The sequence below is a fragment of the Mauremys mutica genome, chromosome 12 (genome assembly GCF_020497125.1).
Source record: "Mauremys mutica isolate MM-2020 ecotype Southern chromosome 12, ASM2049712v1, whole genome shotgun sequence".
Lineage (NCBI taxonomy): Eukaryota > Metazoa > Chordata > Testudines > Geoemydidae > Mauremys > Mauremys mutica.
This window is the reverse complement of record NC_059083.1, coordinates 9,973,103-9,999,887: the sequence shown is the minus strand read 5'-3', so window position 1 is coordinate 9,999,887 and position 26,785 is coordinate 9,973,103. Positions and strand designations below refer to the sequence as shown.

At 47.9% G+C, this 26,785-nt stretch overlaps 3 protein-coding genes across 3 annotated transcripts in view; 2 read left to right on the top strand and 1 right to left on the bottom strand.

The window, feature by feature from the left end:
* The window catches only part of LOC123345648 (protein S100-A16-like), a 643,389-nt gene that overhangs the window by 269,194 nt on the left and 347,410 nt on the right, over positions 1 to 26,785 (bottom strand). The window lies entirely within an intron of this gene.
* LOC123345636 (C-type lectin domain family 2 member D-like) overlaps positions 1 to 26,785 on the top strand; it is a 348,976-nt gene that overhangs the window by 227,765 nt on the left and 94,426 nt on the right. The window lies entirely within an intron of this gene.
* LOC123345880 (killer cell lectin-like receptor subfamily F member 1) lies at positions 643 to 22,825 on the top strand. Its single transcript, XM_044982935.1, has 6 exons — positions 643 to 727; positions 3,128 to 3,226; positions 7,450 to 7,617; positions 17,792 to 17,946; positions 18,649 to 18,761; positions 22,702 to 22,825. Exons 1-6 carry the CDS (start codon positions 643 to 645, stop codon positions 22,823 to 22,825), a joined length of 744 nt encoding a protein of 247 aa, XP_044838870.1.

The following is a 26,785-nucleotide window of genomic DNA, read 5'->3' as shown; positions in this document are numbered from 1 at the left end:
GTGTGTGAGCACAACAAGCACCAGCAGGAACTGAACCAAGCAGCTTCAGAGCTAAAAGCGTGAGCCTCTCTACAGTGTGAACAAGAGAGCCAGGGGCTGTACGTGGGGCTGTAACAGACCCACATCCTCCTGCAGATCAGCACAGCTGGGGACACGGAACACGCCATGGCCAATGATTTATACAGGTCCATACACCCCCTCCCAACTGCTGCCCCTCAGTGCCCTGGCGGGTTTGCTGAGTTTCCCAGAATGCACTGCTTCTGAGGGCTAAACTGGGAAGAACTGGCTTGGTACCTAAGAATATCTCTGTGGAAATGATTTACGAGGCAGGGTGAACTTGCATCAGTTTGAAACCCGGTTCAGCACGGCTAGCCAAGGGGCCCTGACCCGCTTGTGTTCGAAGCTGTTCTGTCCAACCAGTGCAGGTCTCCAGCACAGTCAAGAGGAGGGTGGAGAGAAAGACGTAGCTAAGATCATATGTGCTCAGTACCTGCATTTCCTGTGTGGTTTCCCTTGAAGAATGGTCAGTGCTGATGGGAGCCCTGAGCTGCACAGACCACGTCAGATGGCCAGTTAGTGGGGGGCCTCCTTTCCCCCCTCTGAGCACCTGCTGGGAAATCAAACCAGGGAGACGCTTGGCCAATGGAGGACGAAGAGGGCTACACGGTATTAAACCTCCAGCCGAAGCAGAGACAACCAGGCCGCCACCCGGGAGCTGGGCCCCAAGGTAAGTGACCGAGCATCCTCCCAGGGCGTCCACTTTCACAACGCAGCAATTACAGGGGGTGACTGGGGCTTCAAATAGACCCACAGGAGCTGAAATTTACTGGGAGTTGGCACCCAACTCCACTGGACGGCTCTGACAGTCCCAGCCTGGGCCTTTACACGCCGCATGTCAGAGAAGGGATGAGGGAAAGTGTCCCGGGATGAGCGGACAATCCACAGAGTGAAGCACAACTCCCTGCAGCAGAGAGTGAGTGAAGACACTCCCTGTATTTCCAGTGTCGCTGCTAAGGGCTTGATCTGGCTAATACTTACTCGTGGGTGTAGGATTTACTACTGTGAGTAGCACCATTGAGGTCCGGCATTTTCTTCAGCATTGCACAGTGGGAAAGTATCAAACCAACAAAGCGCCCATTAAATGTTAGGGCTCCGATAAATCCACCGGTGCGGTGCGTGACTGACCACCAGTAAGTGTATTTTCATTGGACATTGAATACAAACAATTGGATACGTTGACACTGCTGTGACAGACAATGGAAAATGCCCTGTAGCCTTATTATGAAATCTGACTGTGCATCATCATTTAGGAGGTTTCCAGAGCCTAGGATCTTGGTCTAAATCAGAGGTTCTCTAACTGGGGGTTGGGACCCTCAAAGAGTTGCAAGGTTATTGCATGAGGAGTTGCGAGCTGTCAGCCTCCACCCCAAACCCTGCCTTGCCTCCAGCATTTATAATGGTGTTAAATATATAAAAAAGTGTTTTTAATTTATAAGAGGCTTGCTAAGTGAAAGGGGTCACCACTACAAAAGTCTGAGAACTACTAGTCTAAACGAAGACTGATGCTGCATTTTCCATAAGGACGAGGTAGCCAGACAATGTTGCACCAATTTAATGTGAACATCAATGGTCACAGCTGTTAATTCTTTCCTTCCTTTCCAGGCCAGGACCTAGGAGATACAATAAATCCCCCCATGTGTTTGTTTGAATTTTTAACCGCAACCATAGTTGTGTTTGGGCCCCTTTTGTGCTCACTTTCTGCAACTATCCCAGCTAACAAGCTGCCAGGCAGGAATAATTGCTTGGGAAATTATTCAATGCTTGGAGACGGGGATTTTTCAGGCAAATATTGGAGAAGTTCCCCAGCAAAGGGCAGGGTCAGGTTCCAGTCTGCAGGGGAAGGGGGTGTGTAGGGGGCAGGGGAGGAAGCGTGGCACAGCGCCATCAGGTGGTCACTGCAGGTATCTCTCAGGATGGGCAGTGGCAGGAGGGCACAGGCTAGAGAGACACCTGGGGTAGGTCTACACCCTGCAGCTGGGAGCACCCTGCAGCCCAGGTAGAGACACGGACTAGCTGTGGTTGAGCTAGTTTGTTAAAAATAACTGTGTGGACATTGCTGCATGGGGCAGCCCATGCTCGGGTGGCCAGCTTGAGCCACTGCCCATGCCGCACTGTCCGCACAGCTGTTTGTAGCACGCTAGCTTGAGCAGAGCTACTGCATGTCTGTCTACCCGGGCTTGGAATCCTACCTCCCGGCAGCAGTGTAGACACACACCCTTGGAGCTGGCGTTCCGGGGTTCTCTGAGTGCAGCTGCTCCTGCTGCGGCGAGGAGAAACATAACCCACCGAGGGGGCTGCACTGGCCCCAGAGGGGACACATCCCCAGGTGTGTTATTGTTCCTCATGCTGGAGGCTGACAGTGCATCACCAACAGGGACCCTAGACGTCCATTTGCCCTGGAAAACCAGGGTATTTGCGGGGGGGGGGGGGAGTGGTTACAGAGAATCTTTAGTTTTTACATTTTGTGAAAAAAATAAACCATATATTAACTATTCATTAAATTTGACTGAAAGTCCCAGCATCACTTATTCAATGCGCGCAACCACCCCCTCTTGTGGTTGATTTTTGAATGTGCTTTAAATTGACATAGCTAAACATACACCAATAAACTGCTTCTGCCGTACAGAGGTTACTCAACGGCATACAGGGGGTGTGTTTTAATGCATCTCAACTTTCATGTCAGCCTCCAGGAGTAACTCAGTACACAAGTAATGTTAATATAAAAGCAATTTTTCTTTATTTTTTGTGCATTTAAAAAAAAATTCTGAAGATAAAGAATACAGACATCGAAGTAAGAAATACAAATTGCAATTCTATTAATTTTATGTTATTGTAATGATTGATGGCCCTGGTAAGCTTCAAACTTGTTTAAAACTTGTAAATATATCGATAAAACATGGTGTTCAACTCATACCTCTATATATTGTGGCTCAGAAAACTAAAGTTCAGCGTTTCATTTTAATGACAGAAAAATGAGGATTGTTATGTTTTTTTATCAGAGAATTTGGGATTGGGGCATTTATCACAGAAAACTAGGACCCCTGGTCATCAAACACGACTCTTCCAGGTTCCCCTCGGTACCCGCGCTGGATCTGGGTGGCCCTCGGGCTGTCTGGGGCCGGGTGCCTCGTCCTGCTGGGAGCGGTGGTAGCGCTGGCTATCTGGGGTGAGTAACTCAAGGCCGCTGAGGCATTAGCACAGGCACACGGACGTTATTTGTACTAGAGAGTTGCACGGTTTGTGTCGAGCTCACTGCATCCAGCAGGGTCTCCTGGCAGCCTCCCCATCACCACTTCAGGGACTCCCTACATCCCCACCCCCACCCTCATCTCATCTATATGCCCCTCATGTTCCTCTCCCCCGCATTTCATTGTCCCCCATCCTTCCCCTTCCATGACAAGAGCTCTGTGTGTCCCCCACATCCCTCGCCCCACAAACCATTGTCCCCCATTCTCCCCTCCATGCCAGGGGCGGTGTCTGTGCCCCCTTTCTCCCTTGTCAGGGGTTCTGCACATCTGCCCCATTCCTCCCTCCCCGCATACCAGGGTCACACATTGTCCCCACCCTCCATGGCAGGTTCTGAGTGTTCCCCTCATTCCAGGTCCCCACTTTCCCCTCTTAGGTTTGCCCCCTGGCCAGGTTTTCCCAGGATTGTCCCTTTGTTGAGGTCGCTGTCCTGGGAGATCTGCCCGGGTGCTCAGCGCACGCTGCCAGCTGTGCAGCTTTATGGGCTCAGAATCACCCTGGGTATTTGTACCGCAGAGGTGGCAACCTTCCCCTGCAATCCCATCTCCACTCCAGGTCTTTACTTCTCCCCACCACCACTGCCTCATCCCTCTACAAGCCATCCCTATAAGGCTCTTATTTCTGTTAGAGGCCAGGCTACAGACAGAGTAGCTGCTTGTGATCTACGCAGGCAACAGCTGGAGATGCCAGAGAGACTTTCTGCCTGTGGCACCAGGCAACCTGGGAGCCCTGATTTTCCCCTGAATCCGGCTTTCTTGGTGTTCGATTTGCACCAGAATCAGTTGGATTCTTCCCATCGGTGCCTAGAAAAGTCCCTGGAATGGCAGAATGAGTCGGAGGCGGCGTTCCAAAGTTATTGCGTTGTAGAGAAATACCACACTGTTGGTTCCAGGCCCTCACTTCACTCAGCCTAGTACAGCTGCACTGAGAGGCACAGGCGAGATCAGGGCTTCATTAAACATACCACGAGCCAACCCCTGCTCCAAGGTGCTAAGAGTCCAGCTAAGCACCATGAATTCCCCCCTCCTTCCCCACTGCGAGCCCAGCGCCAAGTCCAGTCCGTGTGTGAATGGCATCCTGGACACTTAACCGCTATCCCACGGGTCAGGTGTTATCCCAGCAAGTGCAGTTAGGAGCTTAGTACTTGACACGTGTGTGAGCTGGCTGGGACAGGGTCACTGTTACACATGCAGGGGAAGTGGGACACCCAGTCTGTGTATAACCCCTCTGCTGTGTGGTGTCACAAGCAACAAGGGCCGGGTTCAATATCTAGGGGTTCCTCTTAACACAGAACCAGCTCGAGCCCCCACCCAGTTATCTGGGAAAACTAAACACCCTTGGGTGCCTGTAAGAGGCAATACTCCCTCACGCGCCAGCACAGTGTCTGTTCAACAAACAAAAACTTTTAGTTAAAGGAAACCCAGCATTTATTTGGGAAAACACCCCCTCCATGACTGAAAGTGCAAACACCCACCCCACTATTCTGGGCAGTGTCCTTTGCCTCAGTTTCCCACCTTGCAGTGTAAAAGTATGACGAACAAATATCCCTTTTAACACGCTGTGATGGGCTGAATCACAGAAACTCCCTTGGAGCTGCCAACTGATGTGCCAAGACTACTTCTGTCCCTGCTTTCCTGCCCTCCCAGCTTGGGACTTCAGTGACCTGCCTGGTTTGAGCTAGACCCGCTAGCCTGCTGCAAACCCAGACCCAGGTCTGAACCATGTCCCCTAACAGCTGTAGGCTTAACTGAAAGCAGCTGAAGAAGTGTTCCTGTCTTTAACACTCAGATGTCCAACTCCCAATGGGGTCTGAACCCCAAATAAATCTGTTTTACCCTGTATAAAGCTTATACAGGGTAAACTCATAAATTGTTCGCCCTCTATAACACTGATAGAGAGACATGCACAGCTGTTTGCCCCTCCCCCAGATATTAATACATACTCTGGGTTAGTTAGTAAGTAAAAAGTGATTTTATTAAATACAGAAAGTAGGATTTAAGTGGTTCCAAGTAATAAAAGACAGAACAAAGTGAATTACCAAGCAAAATAAAATAGAACATGCAAGTCTATGTCTAATACAGTAAGAAATCTGAATACAGATAAAAACCTCACCCTTAAAGGAATTCCAGTAAGCTTCCTTTTACAGACTAGTCTCCTTCTAGTCTGGGTCCAGCAATCACTCACACCCCCTGTGGTTACTGTCCTTTGTTCCAGTTTCTTTCAGGTATCCTTGGGGGTGGAGAGACTCTTTCTTGAGCCAGCTGAAGACCAAAATGGACGGGTCTCCCAGGGATTTAAATAGACTTTCTCTTGTGGGTGGAGACCCACTCCTCTCTCCTATGCAAAGTCCAGCTCCAAGATGGAGTTTTGGAGTCACATGGGCAAGTCACATGTCCACGCATGACTCAGTTTTTACAGGCAGCAGCCATTGTCTGCATGTTACCTTGAAAGTTCTCATGTAGACTTCTTATGTGGATTGGAGCCTTCCAAGATCCATTGTGTGTTAAGCGCTTCTTGATTGGGCACTTAATGTGCAAATTCCTTTCTAAAGAAGCTGACCAAATGCTTTACTAAGGCTACTTAAAAATCAAGCAAGTACACAGCCAATATTCATAACTTCGAATACAGCAACGACACATGCATACAAATAGGATTAATACATTCAGCAGATCATAACCTTTACAGAAATATATTACATAGCATATGTAGCATAAAACATATACCAGTTATGTCATATATACATTCATAAGCATATTTCCATAAAGCCTTATGGGGTACACTGTCATACACACCACACACCACTCCCCTGCTGCACCCCACTCACATCCTTAGTCAACAAAGACTCAGAGTTCAGAGGTGCAGATCCCCTCTGCACCCTGTACTTGTGTACCTACATTGCCATTTTGTAGTCCTGCAGCCCAAACCCAAGGCAGCTGACACAGACCAACCACAGGGTGTTTAACGGCTCTGTAGACATACCCTGACTCTTCAGGCACAAGCCACAGACAGTCATCGCTCCACCCCCACTCTCAACCTCAGTAGGATTTGGCATCCCGACTCCCTGCTTAGCAAGTGAGGTTCAGGTGAGGGTGACCTCCTCAATCAGGGCAGGCTAAGTACAGTTCTGCTGCCCTTTAACTGGACAATCAGGAGAACAACATTTCATTATCCTGCGTTCAAATTTAAACATTTTTATTAAAGCTAATGTTAAAAGTATCCAATAACACAGGTTAAGGAAAGAGGGTCTGTACATCTGGGTATAATGCTTAAATTATCCAAAAATACAAAGTTTGGTTTAAAAATCATAAAATACATAGAGTCCATAATCTGCAATATCCCAAATTTAGGTTAATAAAGGTAACAATACAGTTTAGATATTAGCACCCAAATATTCAGATACATCACTCATAAAAGGTTACACTAAGAGTAGCTTGCAAAAGCATATATAGCAATGAGTGTAGGTTATCCCACAGCAGTTGAGAATTTAGGCTAGGTTGTCTCTCAGTAAATACAATCCATGAGAGAAGTATTTCCGTTACTTTCCTGACTTCGCTTCTCAATGGCACTCCAGCTCCTCTCTCCTGGTATTGCCGTTGTCCGGTGATGTGTTCTAAATAGATGTCCCTTGACCACTCGATGGCATCTGATACCATGAGTTGCTGCTAGGGTGACCAGACAGCAAATGTGAAAAATCCGGACGGGGGTGGGGAGGTAATAGGAGCCTATATAAGCAAAAGACCCAAAAATCGGGACTGTCCCTATAAAATTGGGGCATCTGGTCACCCTAGTTGCTGAACCAGCCAAGTATAGCACCGACCAATGCCCCATTCCCACAACACTAGAGCAATTTATAACCCAGCACCAGCCAAAATTGGTCACTTTGGCAAAGCGGGTCTGTCTGCTGAATGCCTAGGCAGAGTAGGCGTGTCTATGCAAATACATTCTGCTCCTGAGGTCTTTCCCCCAGTTCATCACTAAGTATCAGGGGAGAGCTCATGCAGACCCTGCTTACAGGTGTAGGGAATGAGTTTCTCTCTCTGCCCCTGGCCTAGCTGCGATGGAACCTTGATTTTACACCCTCTGCAGGCTGGTTTTTAATCCCTAAATAGTTGCCTTAGAAGTGACTGTGACGCTGTTTTGAAGTTTCCCAGTTGCACGTCTCATGTGAAGGACAGACCAGAGGAGCTACAAACGCATCAGAGAATGATGGTGCCAGAATCGTCAGTAGCACTGAATGCAGCTCCTGCCTGGAGGATTTCCAGTCTCGCTTGAAATCAATTCTGTGTGAACCCCACAATGGCAGCTTGGCAGGTAACCCTGGCTCCTACTGTCCCAGAACCACGAGTCACTCTCCCTGGAAGAGTTTGCAGGACTCTCCCTGTGACTGAAAACCCCGTCACCATGTTAAAGGGACACTGTCAGCCTGAAATACAATGGGCCAGATTCTCATTTGCACCGAGGTCCCTTTATTTACACCACTCTGGCACTGCCATCCCCTGCTGCTCAAAAAAACCCATTAGTCAGGCCCTCAAAAATCATATGATTTTAGAAGAATAACACTTTTGTGGTTTGGGGTTTGTTTTTTTTTTCTTTTTTTCTTACTCACTTTCTGGTTTCTGAGCTTCTAGGTTGCACTAAAGTCACATTTTCAAACTTTTCTTTTTTTTAAAAAAGTGAAATTCTCACAATCCCCTGACTCCAAGAGCTGGGGCTCAAAGGAAAAAAACATCAAATATAATTAAACTTGTGATTAAATGTGAGAGTTGGCAACACTGCCGCTTGGGCAGTGAAAAGGAGGCTAAATGTAGGAGGAAATGTACAGTTTCCACGGGAACACGTTTATTTTAACCCAAAACTAGAAAATTTCAACTGAAACATTTTCTGCAGTGATTTTCATTCTGAAAGAAAAAGGCAATTTTTTGGGTCAAGAAAAGTGGACAGAAAATTTTCTATCAATTCTGCTCATAACTATGGCAGGAGAACAATGTTCAGCCAGCAGGGTGATGTTTAAGTTGGGTTGGGGGAACAAACTTTTAATATGCTTGAAATCTTTAGGTGTTGTTGTGATGTGCTATACACCCCAAGCGCCTCTGTCTTTTTTCACTTCATCCATCGCAGTGGGTGGGTGCAAGACACATGCTGTGGCTGCCTTTGTCTGTACCAATATGGCTGGGTTACTCTCCCTTGTTGGCTGCAGTGGTGTTGTGGCCGGGTTGGTCCCAGAAAGTTAGAGAGACAAAACCATGGGCCAACTTCTGATGGTGAAAGGTACAAACTTTGGAGCTCCACAGAGCTCTTCTTTGGGTTTCCTCTGATTTCCTCCCCCAGCCCGGAATAAGAGCTCTGTGGAGCTCCTAGTTTGTATCTTCCACCAACGGAAGTTAGTCCAGGAACAGGAATTACCCAGCTTGTCTCTCTCTTTCCTTGTTGCCGTCATCCTCTTTACCTCCACCTGTTTCACATCAGATGTCTAGGCTGGGAGCGCTTTGTGGCAAAGATTGTCTTACTATGTGTGTGCAGCAGGGGTAAGTGACTGTCTGTAGTGTGTGTTTGTTTGTGTTTGGGGGTTACTTGCTGTGTGCTGAGCTTGTGTTTGTCAGTCTGGTTGGTTGTTTGGTTGTTTGAAGGACTGTGTGCTGTGGCTGGCAGTTGGAAGCTGTGAGCTTCAAAGGAAGGTTTGAAAGCTAGAAGCCTCTGGTAATTGCCTGAGCCTTAGTCAGTGGGTGGGGCTCTCACCCAGGCCAGGCCTTTATAAAGCAGCGCACAAGCGACCAGGGAGCTTTGCTAACAGGGAGTTTCTCAAGGGAGTTTGGCAGGGGAGTGGGAAGGGGGGCAAGGGTGTTAGGGTATCCTCTCGCACTGAGGTTACCTCTCCGGGGGAGGGAACGCCAGTCACTAGGGAAAGGCAGGTGTTAGTGATGGGAGATTCGATCATTAGAAATATAGATAGCTGGGTTTGTGATGACCAGGAGAACCGTATGGTGACTTGCCTGCCTGGTGCAAAGGTTGCGGATCTCTTGAGACATCTAGACAGACTTATGTGTAGTGCTGGGGAGGAGCCGGTGGTCATGGTACATGTAGGTAACAGTGACATAGGGAAGGGTAGGAGAGACGTCCTGGAGGCCAAATTTAGGCTGCTAGGGAAGAGACTGAAATCCAGGACCTCTATGGTGGCATTCTCAGAAATGCTCCCAGTTCTACACGCAGGGCCAGGTAGGCAGGCGGAGCTTCAGAGTCTCAATGCGTGGATGAGACGATGGTGTAGAGAGGAGGGGTTCATGTTCATTAGGAACTGGGGAAACTTCTGGGATGTGGGGTGCCTATACAGGAGAGATGGGCTTCACCTAAACCAAAGTGGAACCAGACTGCTGGCACTAAACATTAAAAAGGTTGCAGAGCAGCTTTTAAACTAAGAGATGGGGGAAAGCCGACTGCTGCAGAGGAGCATGTGGATCGGACACAGACTTCTCTTAGGGGAGAGTCTATTGATAGAGATTCTCTAAGTTATAGTCAGGAGCAGCGGATGGAAGAGGATAGTGTAAGGGCCAGATCAGCTGAGAAACATTCACATAAAAAAGAATCTGATACATCAGAAAAGGGCAGACAACTAAACAGCGACACGTTTTTAAAGTGCTTGTACACAAATGCTAGAAGTCTAAATAATAAGCTGGGTGAACTAGAGTGCCTTGTGATAAAGGAGGATATTGATATAATAGGCATCACAGAAACCTGGTGGACTGAGAGCAATCAATGGGACACAATCATTCCGGGGTACAAAATATATCGGAAGGACAGAACAGGTCGTGCAGGGGGAGGAGTGGCACTATATGTGAAAGAAAATGTAGAATCAAATGAAGTAAAAATCTTAAGTGAATCCACATGTTCCATAGAATCTCTATGGATAGAAATTTCATGCTCTAATAAGAATATAACATTAGGGATCTATTCTCAACCACCTGACCAGGACAGTAATAGTGATGATGAAATGCTAAGGGAAATTAGAGAGGTTTTCAAAATTAAGAACCCAATAATAGTGGGGGATTTCAATTATCTCCATATTGACTGGGAACATTTCACTTCAGGACGAAATGCAGAGAAAATTTCTGGATACCGGTACTTTAAATCAGGGGTAGGCAACCTATGGCACATGTGCCAAGATGACACGCGAACTGATTTTTAATGGCATGCTGCTGCCTGCCGGAGGCAGCACCGTTCCACTAAAAATCCAGCCCGGCCCGGCCTGGCCTGCTCTTCTTGGTCCTCTGCCCCCGTGTCCCCTCCTGTGGGGGCCAGGGGCAGGGGGCAGAAGCTTGGTCCTGCCGGCTCCCCTGCCTCTTCCTGTAGTGTGCTGGGTTTCTGCCCCTCCTCCGCTGCTGGCTGATCAGCTGAAGGCCCCAGGGCCGGCTCCAGACCCCAGCGCGGCAAGCACGCGCGTGGGGCGGCATTTGCCGGCAGGGTCAGCAGGCGGGTCCGGCGGACCTCCCGCAGTCATGCCTGCGGCAGGTCCACCGGAACCCCGGGAGCAGCGGACCTGCCGCAGGCATGATTGCAGAGGGGGCGCTCGTCCCGCGGCTCCAGTGGACCTCCCGCGGGCATGACTGCGGACGGTTCGCTGGTCGCGCGGCTCGGCTGGACCTCCCGCAGGCACGCCTACGGCAGCTCAAGCAGAGCCGCCGGACCTGCGAACCGTCCGCAGCTGCGGGAGGTCCAGCCGAGCCGCGCGACCAGCGGACCCTCCACAGTCATGCCCGCGGGAGGTCCGCTGCTCCCGGGGCTCCGGTGCACCTCCCTCGCATGACTGCTTGGGGCGTCCAAATTCGTAGAGCCGCCCCTGGATGGCCCTTGCGAGGGAGGGGTTGGGAAGGAGCAGAGTCAGCCTGCTCGCTGCTCCCAGCGAAGGCAGAGAAGAAATGGAGGCAGGGCCTTGGGGAAGGGTGGGGTGGAATAGGGGCATATCCCCTCCAGCCCCCTGCCCTGACTCCCACACACGCACCTCCGGCCCTCTGCCCTAAGCCCTGCACCCCGCACACACCCCAGACTCCTGCCCTGAGTCGATCCCCCCCCCACACCCAGCCCTAAGCCCTGCACCCCGCACACACCCCAGGCTCCTGCCCTGAGCCCTGTACCCCCCTCATACATACCCAGCCCTCTGCTTGACTCCTTCACCGCTCCCATGACCCCAGCCCTGACTCTGGCACCCCCACACATACCCAGGCCCCCCACACCCCATGCCCTGACACCTGCACCTCCCTCACATGCCCCCAGCCCTCTGCCCTGACTCTTGCACATCCCCCACATACCCAGCTCCGCCACACCCCATGCACCCCCGACATCCTGACTCTTGCATCCCCCACATCCTCACCCCTACCCTGAGCACCAAATGGGAGCGCCTGCACCCCCCCCCACACACACACATTCCCACCTGCACCCCTCACACCAAATGGGAGCTGCCCAGGTAAGTGCCCCCACACCCAAACCTCCTGCCCCAACCCTGAGCCCCCTCCCTCATTCTAGCTCCTGGCCAGACCCTATATCCCAACCCCCAGCCCTGTGCTCAGTGCACACCCACCCTCAGCTCAGTGCAGAGAGAGAGGAAGAGAATGGGCCAGAACCAGGGAGAAGGTAGGTATCCAATGTATGTGGGCAGGGCCGGGACCCCAGACTGGCAGCGGGCTTAGCGGGTCCGGCAGCCAGGATTCCGGCTGGCAGGAGCCGGTGGATGGAACCCCTGAGCGGCAGTGGAATGAGCCGCTCAGCCCGCTGCCGGTCTGGGGTTCTGGCGGCCGGACCCTTCCCAGCTGGGGTCCTGGTGGCCGGCCCCACACAGCCCGCTGCCAGTCTGGGGTTCTGGCTGCCAGATCTTTCCCAACTAGGGTCCTGGCTGCAGGCCCCTTCCCAGCTGGGGTCCCGGCCGCAGGCCCCCTCAGCCCGCTGCCAGCCTAGGTGAACAGAACCCCAGACCACCAGCGGGCTGAGCAGGCCGGTGGCGTAAGATCAACATTTTAATTTAATTTTAAATGAAGCTTCTTAAACATTTTGAAAACCTTGTTTATTTTACATACAACACTAGTTTAGTTATATAATATATAGACTTGTACAGAGAGACCTTCTAAAAAACCTGACCGGCACACGAAACCTTAAATCAAAGTGAACAAATGAAGACGCGGCACACCACTTCTGAAAGGTTGCCGACCCCTGCTTTAAATGACTGCTTCTTGGAGCAGCTGGTACGGGAACCCACCAGGAGAGAGGCAACGCTAGATTTAATCCTGAGTGGAGCACAGGAGCTGGTCCAAGAGGTAACTATAACAGGACCGCTTGGAAATAGTGACCATAATACAATAGCATTCAACATCCCTGTGATGGGAAGAACATCTCAACAGCCCAACACTGCGGCATTTAATTTCAAAAGGGGGAACTATGCAAAAATGAGGGTGTTAGTTAAACAGAAATTAAAAGGTACAGTGACTAAAGTGAAATCCCTGCAAGCTCTGCACAGATGCTTTTTAAAGACACCATAGTAGAGGCCCAACTTAAATGTCCACCCCAAATTAAAAAACACAGTAAAAGAACTAAAAAAGAGCTACCGTGGCTTAACAACCACGTAAAAGAAGCAGTGAGAGATAAAAAGGCATCCTTTAAAAAGTGGAAGTCAAATCCTAGTGAGGTAAATAGAAAGGAGCATAAACACTGCCAAACTAAGTATAAAAATGTAATAAGAAAAGCCAAAGAGGAGTTTGAAGAATGGCTAGCCAAAAACTCAAAAGGTAATAACAAAATGTTTTTTAAGTACATACACAACCAGTGGGGCCCCTCGATGATCAAGATACGAAAGGAGCGCTTAAAGACGATAAAGTCATTGCAGAGAAACTAAATGGATTCTTTGCTTCAGTCTTCACGGCTGAGGGTGTTAGGGAGATCCCCAATCCTGAGCCGGCTTTTGTAGGTGACAAATCTGAGGAACTGTCACAGATTGAAGTGTCACTAGAGGAGGTTTTGGAATTAATTGATAAACTCAACATTAACAAGTCACCGGGACCAGATGGCATTCACCCAAGAGTTCTGAAAGAACTCAAATGTGAAGTTGCAGAACTATTAACTAAGGTTTGTAACCTGTCCTTTTAATCAGCTTCGGTACCCAATGACTGGAAGATAGCTAATGTAACACCAATATTTAAAAGGGCTCTAGAGGTGATCCCGGCAATTACAGACCGGTAAGTCTAACGTCGGTACCGAGCAAATAAGTCGAAACAATAGTTAAGAATAAAATTGTCAGACACATAGAAAAACATAAAGTGTTGGGCAAAAGTCAACATGGTTTCTGTAAAGGGAAATTGTGTCTTACTAATTTATTAGAGTTCTTTGAAGGAGTCAACAAACATGTGGACAAGGGGGATCCAGTGGACTTAGTGTACTTAGATTTCCAGAAAGCCTTTGACAAAGTCCCTCACCAAAGGCTCTTACATAAATTAAGTTGTCATGGGATAAAAGGGAAGGTCCTTTCATGGATTGAGAACTGGTTAAAAGACAGGGAACAGACACCAACTTTCCAATGTGCCAGGGAGGGTGCTCGCTGCTCAGCCCCTGGCTCTGCCACAGGCCCTGCCCCCACTCTCCCCCTCCCCTCAGCCTGCCGTGCCCACACTCCTCCCACTCTCCCTCCTCGGGAGCCTCCTGCATGCCATGAAATAGCCGATCAGAAGGTGCGGGAAGGGAGCGGGAGGTGCTGATAGGTGGGGCTGCTGGTGGGTGGGAGGTGCTGGGAGCAGGGGGGAGCTGATGGGGGGGTTGCTGACATATTACTGTGGCTCTTTGGCAATGGACATTGGTAAATTCTGGATCCTTCTCAGGCTCAGGTTGGCCACCCCTGTCTTAGGGGAATGGTAGCAGAATCCACTCCCCTATTGGAATTTCACAGGGCATTTGAGGGAGGCAAATTCTTGTCCCCCAAACTGTAATTTGACCCGACTCAGACCTCCACCATTACAGAAGAGCCATAGGATTTGTAATGACAATAATGGGACCTTGCTTTTAACTCTCAGCTGAATCGTGACACCGGCAGAGGTACAGCGCCCCCAGCTGCCAGGTTGGGTCTCTGGGTTCAGTTCTGCCTTAGTCGGGGGTGTCCCTCCTTCTCAGTCACCCCTATTATTTGTTTCAACAGTGAGTTTCCCTTGAGGTTTCCTATTGGGGAACAGCCTGAGTCCGTCTCTGTTCAGCTTTTATAAGCTGACATAGTCAACCCCCAGCCCAAGGAACTACATTTGAATGCACCAAGCCAGAGATTCCTCCCACCCAGTGATTCCTGCATTGAGCCCAGAACTTGTGACTGAGTCAGACAAGATCTTTAGTAAGAGCAACTCTATGTAACGACTTTGAGTGAATTCTCTCCTCTCTGGCCTCCCAATTCTGCCAGCACCCTGCAGTCTGGACCTACAGTGTGCCTGGCTGTTTGAGTGCTGACCCTGAGAAAAGCCCTCACTAGTACATTGCGCAATTAAAAATATTAATCATAATTAATCGCACTGTTAAACAATAATAGAATATTATTTATTTAATTTTTTTTTATTTTCTACATTTTCAAATATATTGATTTCAATTACAACAGAATACAAAGTGTACGGTGCTCACTTTATATTTTTTATTACAAATATTTGCACCTAATACAAGTACTGTAGTGCAATCTCTTTATCATGAAAGTTGAACTTACAAATGCAGAATTATGTACAAAAAATAACTGCATTCAAAAATAAAGCAGTGTAAAACTTTAGAGCCTACAAGTCCACCCAGTCCTACTTCAGCCAATTGCTCAGACAAACAAGCTTGGTTACAATTTGCAGGAGATAATGCTTCCTGCTTCTTGTTTACAATGCCACCTGAAAGTGAGAACAGACATTCACATAACACTGTTGCAGCCAGATTCATGTCACCCTTTATGCTTAAACCACCATTCCAGAAGACATGCTGATGACGGGTTCTGCTCGATAATGGTCCAAAGCAGAGCAGACTGACGCATGTTCCTTTTCTTCAGCTGAGTCAGATGCCACCAGCAGAAGATTGATTTTCTTTTTTCGTGGTTTGGGTTCTGTAGTTTCCACATCAGAGTGTTGCTCTCTTAAGACCTCTGAAAGCATGCGCCACACCCCGTCCCTCTCAGATTTTGGAAGGCACTTCAGATTCTTAAACCTTGGGTTCAGTGCTGTATCTCACATTGGTACCTTCTTTGCGTTTTGTCAAATCTGCTGTGAAAGTGTTCTTAAAATGAACATGTGTTGGGTCATCATCCGAGACTGCTATAACATGAAATATATGGCAGAATGTGGGTAAAACAGAACAGGAGACATACAATTCTCCCCCAAGGAGTTCAGTCACAAATTTAATTTATGGATTTATTTTTTTAACGAGCATTATCAGCATGGAAGTATGGAATGGGGGGCCAAAGCATGAAGGGGCACATGAATGTTTAGCACATCTGGCATGTAAATACCTTGCAATGCCGGCTACGGAAGTGCCATGCGAATGCCTGTTCTCACTTTCAGGTGACATTGTAAATAAGAAGCAGTCAGCAGTATCTCCCGTAAATGTAAACAAACTTGTATGTCTTAGCGATTAGCTGAACAAAAAGTAGGACTGAATGGACTTGCAGGCTATAAAGTATTACATTGTTTTGGTTTTGAGTGCAGTTATGTAACAACAACAAAAATCTACATTTGTAAATTGCAGTTTTACGATAAAGAGATTGCACTAAAGTACTTATATGAGGTGAATTGAAAAATACTTTTTTTATCATTTTTACAGGGCAAATATTTGTAATAAAAAATAATATTGTAAAGTGAGCACTGTAGACTTTGTATCCTGTGTTGTAATAGAAATCAATGTATTTGAAAATGCAGAAGAACATCCAAAAATATTTAATAAATTTCAATTGGTATTCTATTGTTTAATAGTGAGATTAATTTTTTAAATTGCAGTTAACTCACACGATTAACTCAAAAAAATTAACTGCTAATCGACAGCCTTACTTTTTCCACAACTGTAGGGGAATCCAGCAATGTCTAGAACTAGAGCTGATACATTGTAAACCTAGTTCATGAAAAAGATGAAAAGAAATGACAGTTTGATGTTCTTTGAAGGAAGCAGAAAAATGAAAGTTCTCCCCCTGTGACGTTATGAATGTAAAATAATATTTTATTGAAAGGTGACAGGGCCAGAAAGAGTTAATTAACTCAGACTGACCTGACCCATGGGTGAACTGTAGAAACTGGTTAGGAAGATATGTAAATGAATAGAGCTTTGAAATGCAAGTCTGCATTGTTAGAGGTAGAAGGGTAGATGTTTGCTCAGGTCTTGTGATATGAGCAAACAAGTCTTGTCTATCACTATAGCTTTGATTCAAAGATCAAAAAAGGAATATTAACATTTAGGAAGATACTTGAGAGAAATAGTAGTATTGTGGTAACCTGTATTTAAACTGTTTAATGGAAAAATTACCATGTACTAATTGCCAGGCTGTTTGGGAAAAGGAGTTAAGCGTATTGTTTTCTCAGGCCGAAAGGCTGCTGGAAATGTATAAGAATCCTGGGACATGATCCTACTTCATCTCAGATCTGCTTTGGGTTTCAAGAGGGGGAAACCTTAAGCCACAAGGTTAAGCTTAAGCTACCCCTCTGATAAATATGGACATTGGACTATAACCTATGAACTATATCTGAAAGGACTTTTGGCAACTACAAGCTCACCTCTGCTATGTACCTGAACCTCAAGAATTGAATTCAAGTCTGTCTGTATATTGATCTTGTAACCAACACTCTTTTTCTTTTCTTTTTAAAATACATTTTAGCTTAGTTAATAAGAATTGGCTAATAGCGTGTATTTTGGGTAAGGTCTAAATTATAATTGGACCTGGGTATGTGGCTGATCCTTTGGGGTTGGAAGAACCTTTTCTTTTATATGATGAAATAAGATTTTCAGGTATCATCATCATATCTGACAGGTGTGTCTGGACGGAGGCCTGAGGCTGGGTACTTTAAGGAAACTGCGTTGTTTGGACTTCTGAGTAACCAGTGAGGTACTACAGAAGCTGTTCTGTGCTGGTTGGTAAATCTAAGTATTGGAACATCCACCAGTGTTTGGGGTTTGTCTGCCCCGTTTGGTTTGCAGTTCACCCTGATTGAGTGACCTCAGCTGGCTCCTACGGGCAGCACCATCACACCCCCTCTTTTCCAAAGGGGGGAAATGTTAAGAGTAAATGTTTATTTCCCCTCCAAAACTGAATGAAATCCTCCCTCCCACCCTCAAAAGCAGTATTTCCATTTTAAGTCCACTCCTCCCATCAAAAAATGAAAAATGGCAATCAAAATAAAAACTTGCCTTTTGGTCAAAATGCAATTTTCCATTAAAAAACAACTTTGAACAAGCATTTTCACCCAGCCATCATTTGAATTTTCAGAATTAATGACGTCTCTGTTCCCATCTCTCCCTCCAGAGGGCTCCGGGTGCAAACTCTGCCCCAGGGACTGGCTGCTGCATGGGGACAAGTGCTACTGGCTGTCTAAGGAGCGTAAAAACTGGACTGGGAGCCGTGACGACTGCTCGGGGAAGAGCTCTCGCATGCTTGTGATCCAGAACCAGGAGGAGATGGTAACAAAAAATACAGGCTCATCAAACTCCAGCTGGAGAGAGACGTGTGTCACAATCCCAGTGTAGCCTGACTCTACCCCCCCCCCCGCCTCATTTCTCCTCGCGCCCCCCCTCAGTTAATCAAACTCCACACTGGGGTGTTTTCTCCCCTTCTGGGGCATCTGGCTGATTAACAAACAGTTCAGAACAAGAACCCCTCAGCGTTCCCACCCCAGACTGCCCAGCTGGCTCCTGCAGGGTCTGCCCCCCTGAGCCATGTCTGGGAGCTCAGCAGAGCCATTCTCCATAGAGCTACTCACACAAACCTCCTACCCCATCAAATCTCGCCCTGCCTTGACTGGCTGCCCTCACAGCCCCACCAGATCTGGTTCCTGGTCATCACCTTTGCCTCTGAGTCCAGGGGCACCTAGTCCCAGGTGAGGCTGAACCCAGGACTCCCTTAAAGGGCCAGCTCACCCTGTGACACCAAGGACTGGTGCTGGCACTACCATGTCTGCATAGAGAGAGCCACATTTCCCTGCACTGGGACCCTGCCCGCCCAGGGGAGAGGGTGAACTAACTCAGGTGCTGGGGGGTCTCCTGCTGGTGTTATGGGCAGAGCCATGGAAGCTAAGAGCAGGCATTTAACGGAATCGCTAAGGGAATTCAAGCATGTTACAGGATATTCACCCCCCACAACCTGCTCTGCTTTGCACCTCACAGGATTTCATACAGGATGTTGTACAAGATGCCAACTACATCTGGATTGGCCTTAAAGGGACACTCCCGGGGGGGAAATGGACCTGGGTGGATGGTTCCCCGTTAGATCCAGTGCGGTGAGTGCTGCCTGACGTTTACTGTTTGAGATGTTTGGGAAAAGCTCCCATTGTATAACTTGCTGATGTTAAACGTCCTACGTCGGTTTAAGGCCTGGTCTACACTGAAAAGTGTTATCAGTGTAACCACGTCAGTTAAGGGTATTTTTCCTAACATAGGTGTGCCAGTAAAGGCCCTAGTGTAGCTGCAGTTATACCAATGTACCTGCGCTTATTGCAGTGTAGCTTATGCTGATCAGGGGAGCTGGCATAAGCTGTAGTGGTAGAAGCACTTGCATATGGATATAACTGTACTTATCCTTAGGGGACACAGCTATTTTCCTCTTTCCATTGTGAAAACTGAGCATTTATTCCTGTTCTTTGTTTTCTATCTTTTAACCAGTTACTGATCCATGATAGGACTTTCTCTCTTATCCCATGACAGCTTACTTTGGTTAAAAGCTTTTGGTGAGGGACCTTATTGAAAGTCCAACTATGTATTAACTCTGGGATTGGCAACCTTTGGTGCGCGGCCCACTAGGGTAAGCAGGAAGCGGCACAGGATGAGGAATGTGCTGGCCACCGCTTCCTGCAGCCCCCATTAGCCTGGAGCGGCAAACCGCGGCCAGCAGGAGCTGTGATCGGCCGAACCTGCGGACATGGCAGGTAAACAAACCCGCTTACCCTGGCGAGCCACGTGCCAAAGGTTGCCGATCCCTGTATTAACTGATCACCCTTGTCCATATGCTTGTTGACTCCCTCAAACAATTCTAATAAATTGGTGAGGCATGATTTCCCTTTACAAAAGCCGTGTTGACTCTTCCCCAACAAATCATGTTCATCTACATGTCTGATATTTGTTCTTTATGATATTTTCAACAAATTTGCCTAGTACTGAAGTTAGGTTTACCAGCCCATAATTGCCAGGATCGCCTCTGGAGCCTTTTTAAAAAATCGGTGTTGCATTAGCTATCCTCCAGTCATGTGGTTCAGAGACTGATTTCAATGAGAGGTTACATGCCAGATGTAGTAGCTCCCTAATTTCATATGGGAGTTCCTTCAGAACTTATGGGTGAATCCCCTCTGGTGCTGGTGACTTATTTACATTAGTTTAATTTATTAATTTGTTCTAAAATCTCTTCTATTGACACATTAGTTTGGGACAGTTCTTCAGATTTGTCACCAGAAAAGGATAGCTCTGATGTGGGTATATTCCCCACATCCTCTGCAGTGAAGACCAATGCAAAGAATTCATTTAGTTTCTCTGCAATGCCCTTGTCTCCCTTGAGTGCTCCTCTTCTTGCATCCGAAGAAGTGGGTATTCACCCACGAAAGCTCATGCTGCAAAACGTCTGTTAGTCTATAAGGTGCCACAGGATTCTTTGTTGCTCTAACACCTTAGTCATCTAGTGGCCCCACTGTCTGTTTAGAGAGCTAAGGTGGGCCAGGTAATATCTTTTATTGGACAAAGCTATTACCTCACCCACCTTGTCTCTCTAATAGCCTGGGACTGACACAGCTACAATAACACTGCACACAACCACTGTCAGTTTGGCAGGCTTCCTGCTTCTAATGTACTTACATTTTTTTGGTTAGTTTTTGCATCTTTAGAAGTTGCTTCTCAAACTCTTCCTTGGCCTGTTTCCTTATATTTTACAATTCTCTTGCTGGAATTTGGCTCCTTCCTATTCTCCTTATTAGGATTTGACTTCCAAATTTTAAAAGGTGCTTTTTGCCTCTAATGACCTCCATTACTCTGCTGTTTAGCCAGGGTGGCATTTTTTTTGGTCCTCCTCCTGTCTTCTTTTATTTGGGGTACACATTTAGCCCTGGGCTACACTACAGACTTATGACAGTATAACTATGTTACTCAAGGGTGTGAAAAATCCACCCTCCCGTACGATGAGGGTATCTTGACCTCACCCCCAGTGTAGACAGTACTATGTTGACGGGAGCACTTCTCTTGTCACCATAGCTACTGCTCTTGGGGAGGTGGATTGACTACGCTGATGGGAGAAGCTCTCTGGTCAGGGTAGGGAGTGTCTTCACTGCAGTGCTGTAAGTGTAGACAAGCCCCTAGTCTGAGCCTCTCTGATGGTGTTTTTAAGTAGTCTCCATGCGGCTAGGAGGCATTTTATCCTGGTAATAGCTCTGTGCAATTTCCATCCAAGAAGTGTCCTCGTGCTTGTGTGGTTCCCCTTTGTGAAGTGAAATGTGACTGTTGTGGGCTGGTTTGGTATTATGTCCCCTCCAGGGAGGCTAAATGTCATTACCCTGTGGGCACTGTTACCGGGCAGTCCAGCTCCATTCACCTCTTGGGGCAGATCCTGTGCTCCACTGGGGACTAAATCAGGAATTGCCTCTCCCCTTGCGGGTGCCAGGCCCAGCTGCTCCAAGCAGCCGTCACTGATGGGGGCTAGAAACCATCTCTCTGCATCATGCCCTGAGGTGACATTTAGTCTGTCTGCTCCAGTCGCTCTATCCCCAGGCTGGAACAGTGTTAACAGGAGAGAATAAGGGGATTCCCCCCCACACACACCTCAGACTATCCCCAGCTCAATGGTGAGAGGCTGCTCCTAAGAGGTGGGAGACCCCTGTTCAAACCCCTTCTCCTACCCAGCTACAGGGGGGACTTGAGCTGGGGTCTCCCTTTCCAGCTCAGTGCCCAAACCCCTGGGCTTAACATTACCGGGAAGTGCTTGCTCCTTCCTGCCAGTTTGTGGGCGCTCGCCTGTGGGGCCCAAGCTGGTACAGGTCCTTTGAACGGGCTTGGGGCCCCAAGGCAAGTCAGGCTCATGGATCACACTGGGGCTTAGGCAGCCAGCAGCCCAGAGGGAGGGAGCAGCGCATGTGCTCAGGGGCAGACCCCCAGTAAACTTTTACTCAGAAGACTGAGGCACTGAGCGAGTTCAGGCACCTCCAGGGTTTGGTGGCAGCCGAGCCGGGGTTTAGTGAATCCCAGGGGGACGTGGCTCTGGGATGGAGGTGCCTGAAGTGGCTGTTAGCCCCTTAAGTCCCTTTGTGAATCCAGCCCTAACAGTTCATCTGGACAAGTCTTCAGGCTCCCTGCCGTTGTCCCATTACCCAGGTCACACAGTGCCAGTTTCCTCTCTCCCATCAGCCTTTGTTTTTAAAGGAATGCCGAGATGCAGGAGATCAAGGTGGCACTTCCAATGAACAAGTACCAGGTCACCAACCCCATGAGACTCACCCTAGTTCATTCCTTGCCACAGATCTCCTAACTCTGATTCTCAACCAGGGGTACACATACTCCTGGGGGTACACAAGGGTCTTCCAGTGGGTACATCAACTCATCTAGATATTTGCCTAGTTTTACAACAAGCTACATAAAAAGCACTAGTGAAGTCAGCACAAACTACAATTTCATAAAAAGAACAGGAGTACTTGTGGCACCTTAAAGACTAACAAATTTATTTTAGCATGAGCTTTCGTGAGCTGCAGCTCACTTCTTCGGATGCATAGAATGGAACACACAGACAGGAGATATTTATACATACAGAGAACATGAAAAGGTGGAAGTCAATTTCATAGAGACATTGACTTGTTTATACTGCCCTATAGACTATACACTGACATTTAAGTACAATACTTCTATTCCAATTGATTTATTTTATAATCTTATGGTAAAAATGAGAGTCAGCAAGGTTTCAGTACTAGTGGCTGTGACATTTGTATTTTTAAGTGAGGTGAAACTTGGGGGTACACAAGACAAATCAGACCCTGAAAGGGGGTCATAGTCTGGAAAGGTTGAGAGCTGCTGCCCTAACGCATCTCACATCCTGGGACGTCTTCTCCACTGATGCTCTGCAGGAAAGTTACAGTGATGAAGGACAACACCAGAGCCAAGCTTCCCATCAGGGTAAAGGGAGGAAAGACTCACCTCTGGGCCTTTCCTTGTTACAGAGACCCACAATGACACTGACTTTCTTTAACTCTGCAGCTTCTCAATCTCAGGCTCTGCTGCTGGGAACAGCTGCGGCTGGATAAGAGGCAGCCGGATTCAGTCTGAGATGTGTGATGCTGAGCTCAAATGGATCTGCCAGAAAGAAGCTGCCGTGATATAAACTGTGCAGCTGAGGATGCACATTTTGTTTCTGTAACGTGAAGTACCCTGTGTTTAGTCCCATGGGTAGGGCCCTACCAAATTCACTGTCCATTTTGGTAAATTTCAGTCATGGGATTTAAAAAAAAATAAATCTTAAATTTCAGTTTTAGCTATTTAAATCTGAAATGTCACCATGTTGTAACTGTGTGGATCCCATCCCAAAAAAGGGTCATGGGGTGGGGTGTCATAGTACTGCCACCTTTACTCCTGCACTGCTACTGGCAGTGGCACTACCTTTAGAGCTGGGCTCCCAGCCGGCAGCCACAGAGCTTTCTGCTGCTGGGGGAGGTTCTTGGAAGTGGGTCTGATCTGGCCCTGGGAGCAGCCATGGAGGGGACGAAGTCCTGTTCCTCCCCAGCCCACCTAGAACTAGCAGCTAGAGCCTGGCACGCACTAGGAGCCCCTGCCTGGGGAACTCCCAGCCCTGCCCCTCCCTGGCTCCAGGTCCAGCACTTGGAGGTTAAAAAGGGCCTTGAGCTGGCGGTTTGGGGGGTGGTAGAGGGGGTTCCCTCTTGACCAGTGCCCTGGGCAGTTGCCCATATCACACATCCCTTCAGGTTGCCCCCTCCCCCAGACCATGCCACCTTCACTTCTGCACTGTTGCTGGCAGCCGCACTGCCTTCAGAGCTGGGCGCCAGATCAGCAGCCGCTGCTGTTTGGCTGCCCAGCTCTGAAGGTAGTGTAGACATAAGGGTGGCAGTACTGTGGTGCATGCACACACAGCCAGATTTCACAGGGGAGACCAGATTTCATAGTCCGATGTGTTTTTCATGATCATGAATTTGGTAAAGCCCCACTCACAGGGTGGGATTGTGGCTTCAGGCAGAGCAAAATCTCAGGAGGTGCTGGGACTCAGGTGCCCCTCGCAGTCACAGTCCCTCCCTCTGTCCTTCTCACTGGGCAGGGGCCTTGGGGTGTAATTTATAACTGCCCCAAACCTGCAGTAAGTTACTCCCTGGGCTGCTTCCCGGGGTACCCGGGGCTGGGAGGCACCTCGCCACCACCTGCCCTTTGTCTGAGGGAGCCTTGTCTGTGCCTGCTGGGGGTCAGCTCCCCAATCCCATTGGCCCCACACACGCTTGCTGCTGGGCCTGCAGTCAGCAATAGGCCCACTCTGCCCTCAAGCTCTCTGAGCATCCCTCTGGAGCATCCAGCCCCTGGTCCCCTGGACACTGGCAGTAGTCACAGATTCACTATTTCCAAAGGAACAGTAACATCCCCTACCCCAGCTTACCAGGTCCAGCTCAGATCACTGCTCCGCTTAACACACAGCGCTGACATGTGATTTCGTTATGAGCATGTATCAGTTCAACAAAGCTGAGATTCAAGTAGAAGTGATGGAAACAAATGGTTACAAAGAACAAAGTCATAACATGTTCTAGAGCCTAGACTGAATTAGCAAGCTAGTCTCCTATCTAACCAAGTACAGCTCACCCGAAATCTTTGCAGCGCTTTACAGCCAAGCAGGTTGTGACCCTTTTCACAAGACGTGTGTACTGTCAGTTTGTCTCCAAGGGAAAGGATCCAGCATCTCTTTGCACATCAGGACAGACCAGACCAATCCTTTGTCTTTACGCTTAAACAGGACAGATGGACACACACACACACACCTGCTGTTAGTTTCTTCCTGTAGATTTCCTCTTTTGTGGACTTTGCAATCTCTCATTTTGTACCTGGCTCAATGCGCAAATAGGCATCCAACGTCAGGCAACAATACACAGCTAGCCAGACAGGGAGGTAATCTCAGTTACTGCCTGTCTGAAAGGAACATCTGAGGTACATCACCTCCTGTGACCTGCCTTAACTCCATGACCTTCAGGGCATCATTGTCAGTCTAGATACACAGCTGCTTACATAGTATCTGTACAGACGTCTCGCACTGATTATGGTGACCATTGGGCTACTGGCTCTTGGTACAGACCTCACATGCTCCCTTTGCTGAACTATTACGTAGACCAGTGGTTCTCAGCCAGGGGTACACATACCCCTAGGAGTACACAGAGGTCTTCTCGAGGTTACTGCAACTCACCCAAATATTTGCCTAGTTTTAAAACAGGCTACATAAAAAGCACGAGCAAAGTCAGTACAAATGAAAATTTCAGACAATGACTTGTTTATACTTCTCTATATACTATAGACTGAAATGGAAGTACAATATTTATATTTCCATTAATTTATTTTATTATATGGTAAAATGAGAGTCAGCCATTTTTCAGTAATAGTGGCTGTGACGCTTCTGTATTTTTAGGTCTGATTTTGTAAGCAAGTAGTTGTAAAGTGAGGTGACAAATCAGACTCCTGAAAGAGGTACAGTCGTCTGGAAAGGTTGGGTGCTACTGATGTAGAGATCAGGCCCAGGGGATCCCTGTAAAACCCTCTGTGCTGCCTGCCAGTTGGCACCAAGGGGTCCCTGGTACCCTATGTCTAGTCTCATGGGTAGGGCCCTACCAAATTCATAGTCCATTTTGGTAAATTCCATGGTCATGAGGTTTTTAAAAATCTTAAATTTCACATACATGTGGGTCACATACATCTTGTCCCCAAACCCCCTCTCTGGGCTGGCTTAGCTCCTCTGTCCTGTAAGGAGGGAACTGAAGCCAAGGCCCTGCTATACAGCTGTCTGCAGTGTGTAGAGAGTGTGCGCACCAACCTCAGGGCAGACTGCTGGGAACCAGGCACAAACCCACCACGGCTGAGAATTCTAGACATAGATTTCACCAAACATCCAGTGTAAACTCCTCTGGCGCCATAACAGCCTAACCATGCAGTCCCCTTGGCTAGTCCGATCTGTCTTGCAACCCAGGTGAGCCTGCCTTTGTGAGCTAGATGGTCTCTTACACTCAGAATCACAACAGTATTCAGCTTACTCCCAGTCCCACAGGTCCAAGCACCCCAGGTGAACTGCACCTTAGATCTCACACCAAAGACAGCACGTGGAGCCAGTCTTATTATAATAATTTATTAAAAAGGAAACATCTTATTTACAAGGCTAAAGCGGGTGAACATATCTACACAACTAAGCTACAATCTCAAGTTTCAAAAGGTAACAGAAGCATCTATAGCAGGGATACTCAGAGCTCAGCAGTTCAGGAGCAAAACTGGCAATCAACGTTACCCAAAAGAGCCAGTCGTGTGAATTCAGTGTTTCATTTACTACAGTACTACTCCTATTTAAACAGAAGGGCAAGGGAAATAGTTTTTATATAAATTCTAGCAGCAAATAACTTAGTGCAAGTTGATAACTTAGTGGCTATTAACACAGTAAAAGCATCCTGATTGGTTAATAATTAAATCAGTGTTTTAATATGTGCTACAAAGAGCAGCAGGAGACACATTAAAGAGTCATTTGCAGCTCATGAGCCGCAGTCTGTGTACCATTGGTCCATAATAAAACTTTGTCCTTGAGGGCTAACCCAGGCTAAGCAGCTGGGAATCTCTTGCTTATGCCTAGAAAACCTTGCCCCAGCATCCAAGCAGCAACGAGATACAAGAAGGAACTGAATCTATCCCACCTCCTCCCGTGTGCTCCATGGAGATCAGCACTTCACACTCCTTAATGCCAGTTTGTTAAAAAATTTCTTGGGGGGATGGAGAACATCCCCCTTGGCTCTATTCCAGTTCACAGAATATGAATGATGAATATTTAACAAGTATTCCCTAGACAATTTTCTATAGTAAAAAGCTTTTGTGGGGGAATGTTAGGGCAGTGAAAGTTGAGGCTGGTGTCTTGGCTCAGTCTTAGACAGAGTCCCTGTTCCAGGTGCAGTAGCTTGGAAAGGCTGGGTTTGAGCAGTTTCACTGGCAGAAAACAGAGGTGGTGGAGCGGGGGGAGAAGAGAGCAAGATGTGCAAATGGCTTTTCTGGTTTTCACTTGAATCAACAGTTTCTGCCCAGTGATGCGCAGAACATTCCCCGATAT

Bases quoted from the DNA above. Each gene is read 5' to 3' on its own strand.
- LOC123345880 (XM_044982935.1), top strand. From the start codon at position 643: ATGGAGGACGAAGAGGGCTACACGGTATTAAACCTCCAGCCGAAGCAG. The intron at 728-3,127 runs GTAAGTGACCGA...CGACTCTTCCAG, and splicing joins CCCGGGAGCTGGGCCCCAAG to GTTCCCCTCGGTACCCGCGC. The intron at 18,762-22,701 runs GTGAGTGCTGCC...TTAACTCTGCAG, and splicing joins TCCCCGTTAGATCCAGTGCG to CTTCTCAATCTCAGGCTCTG.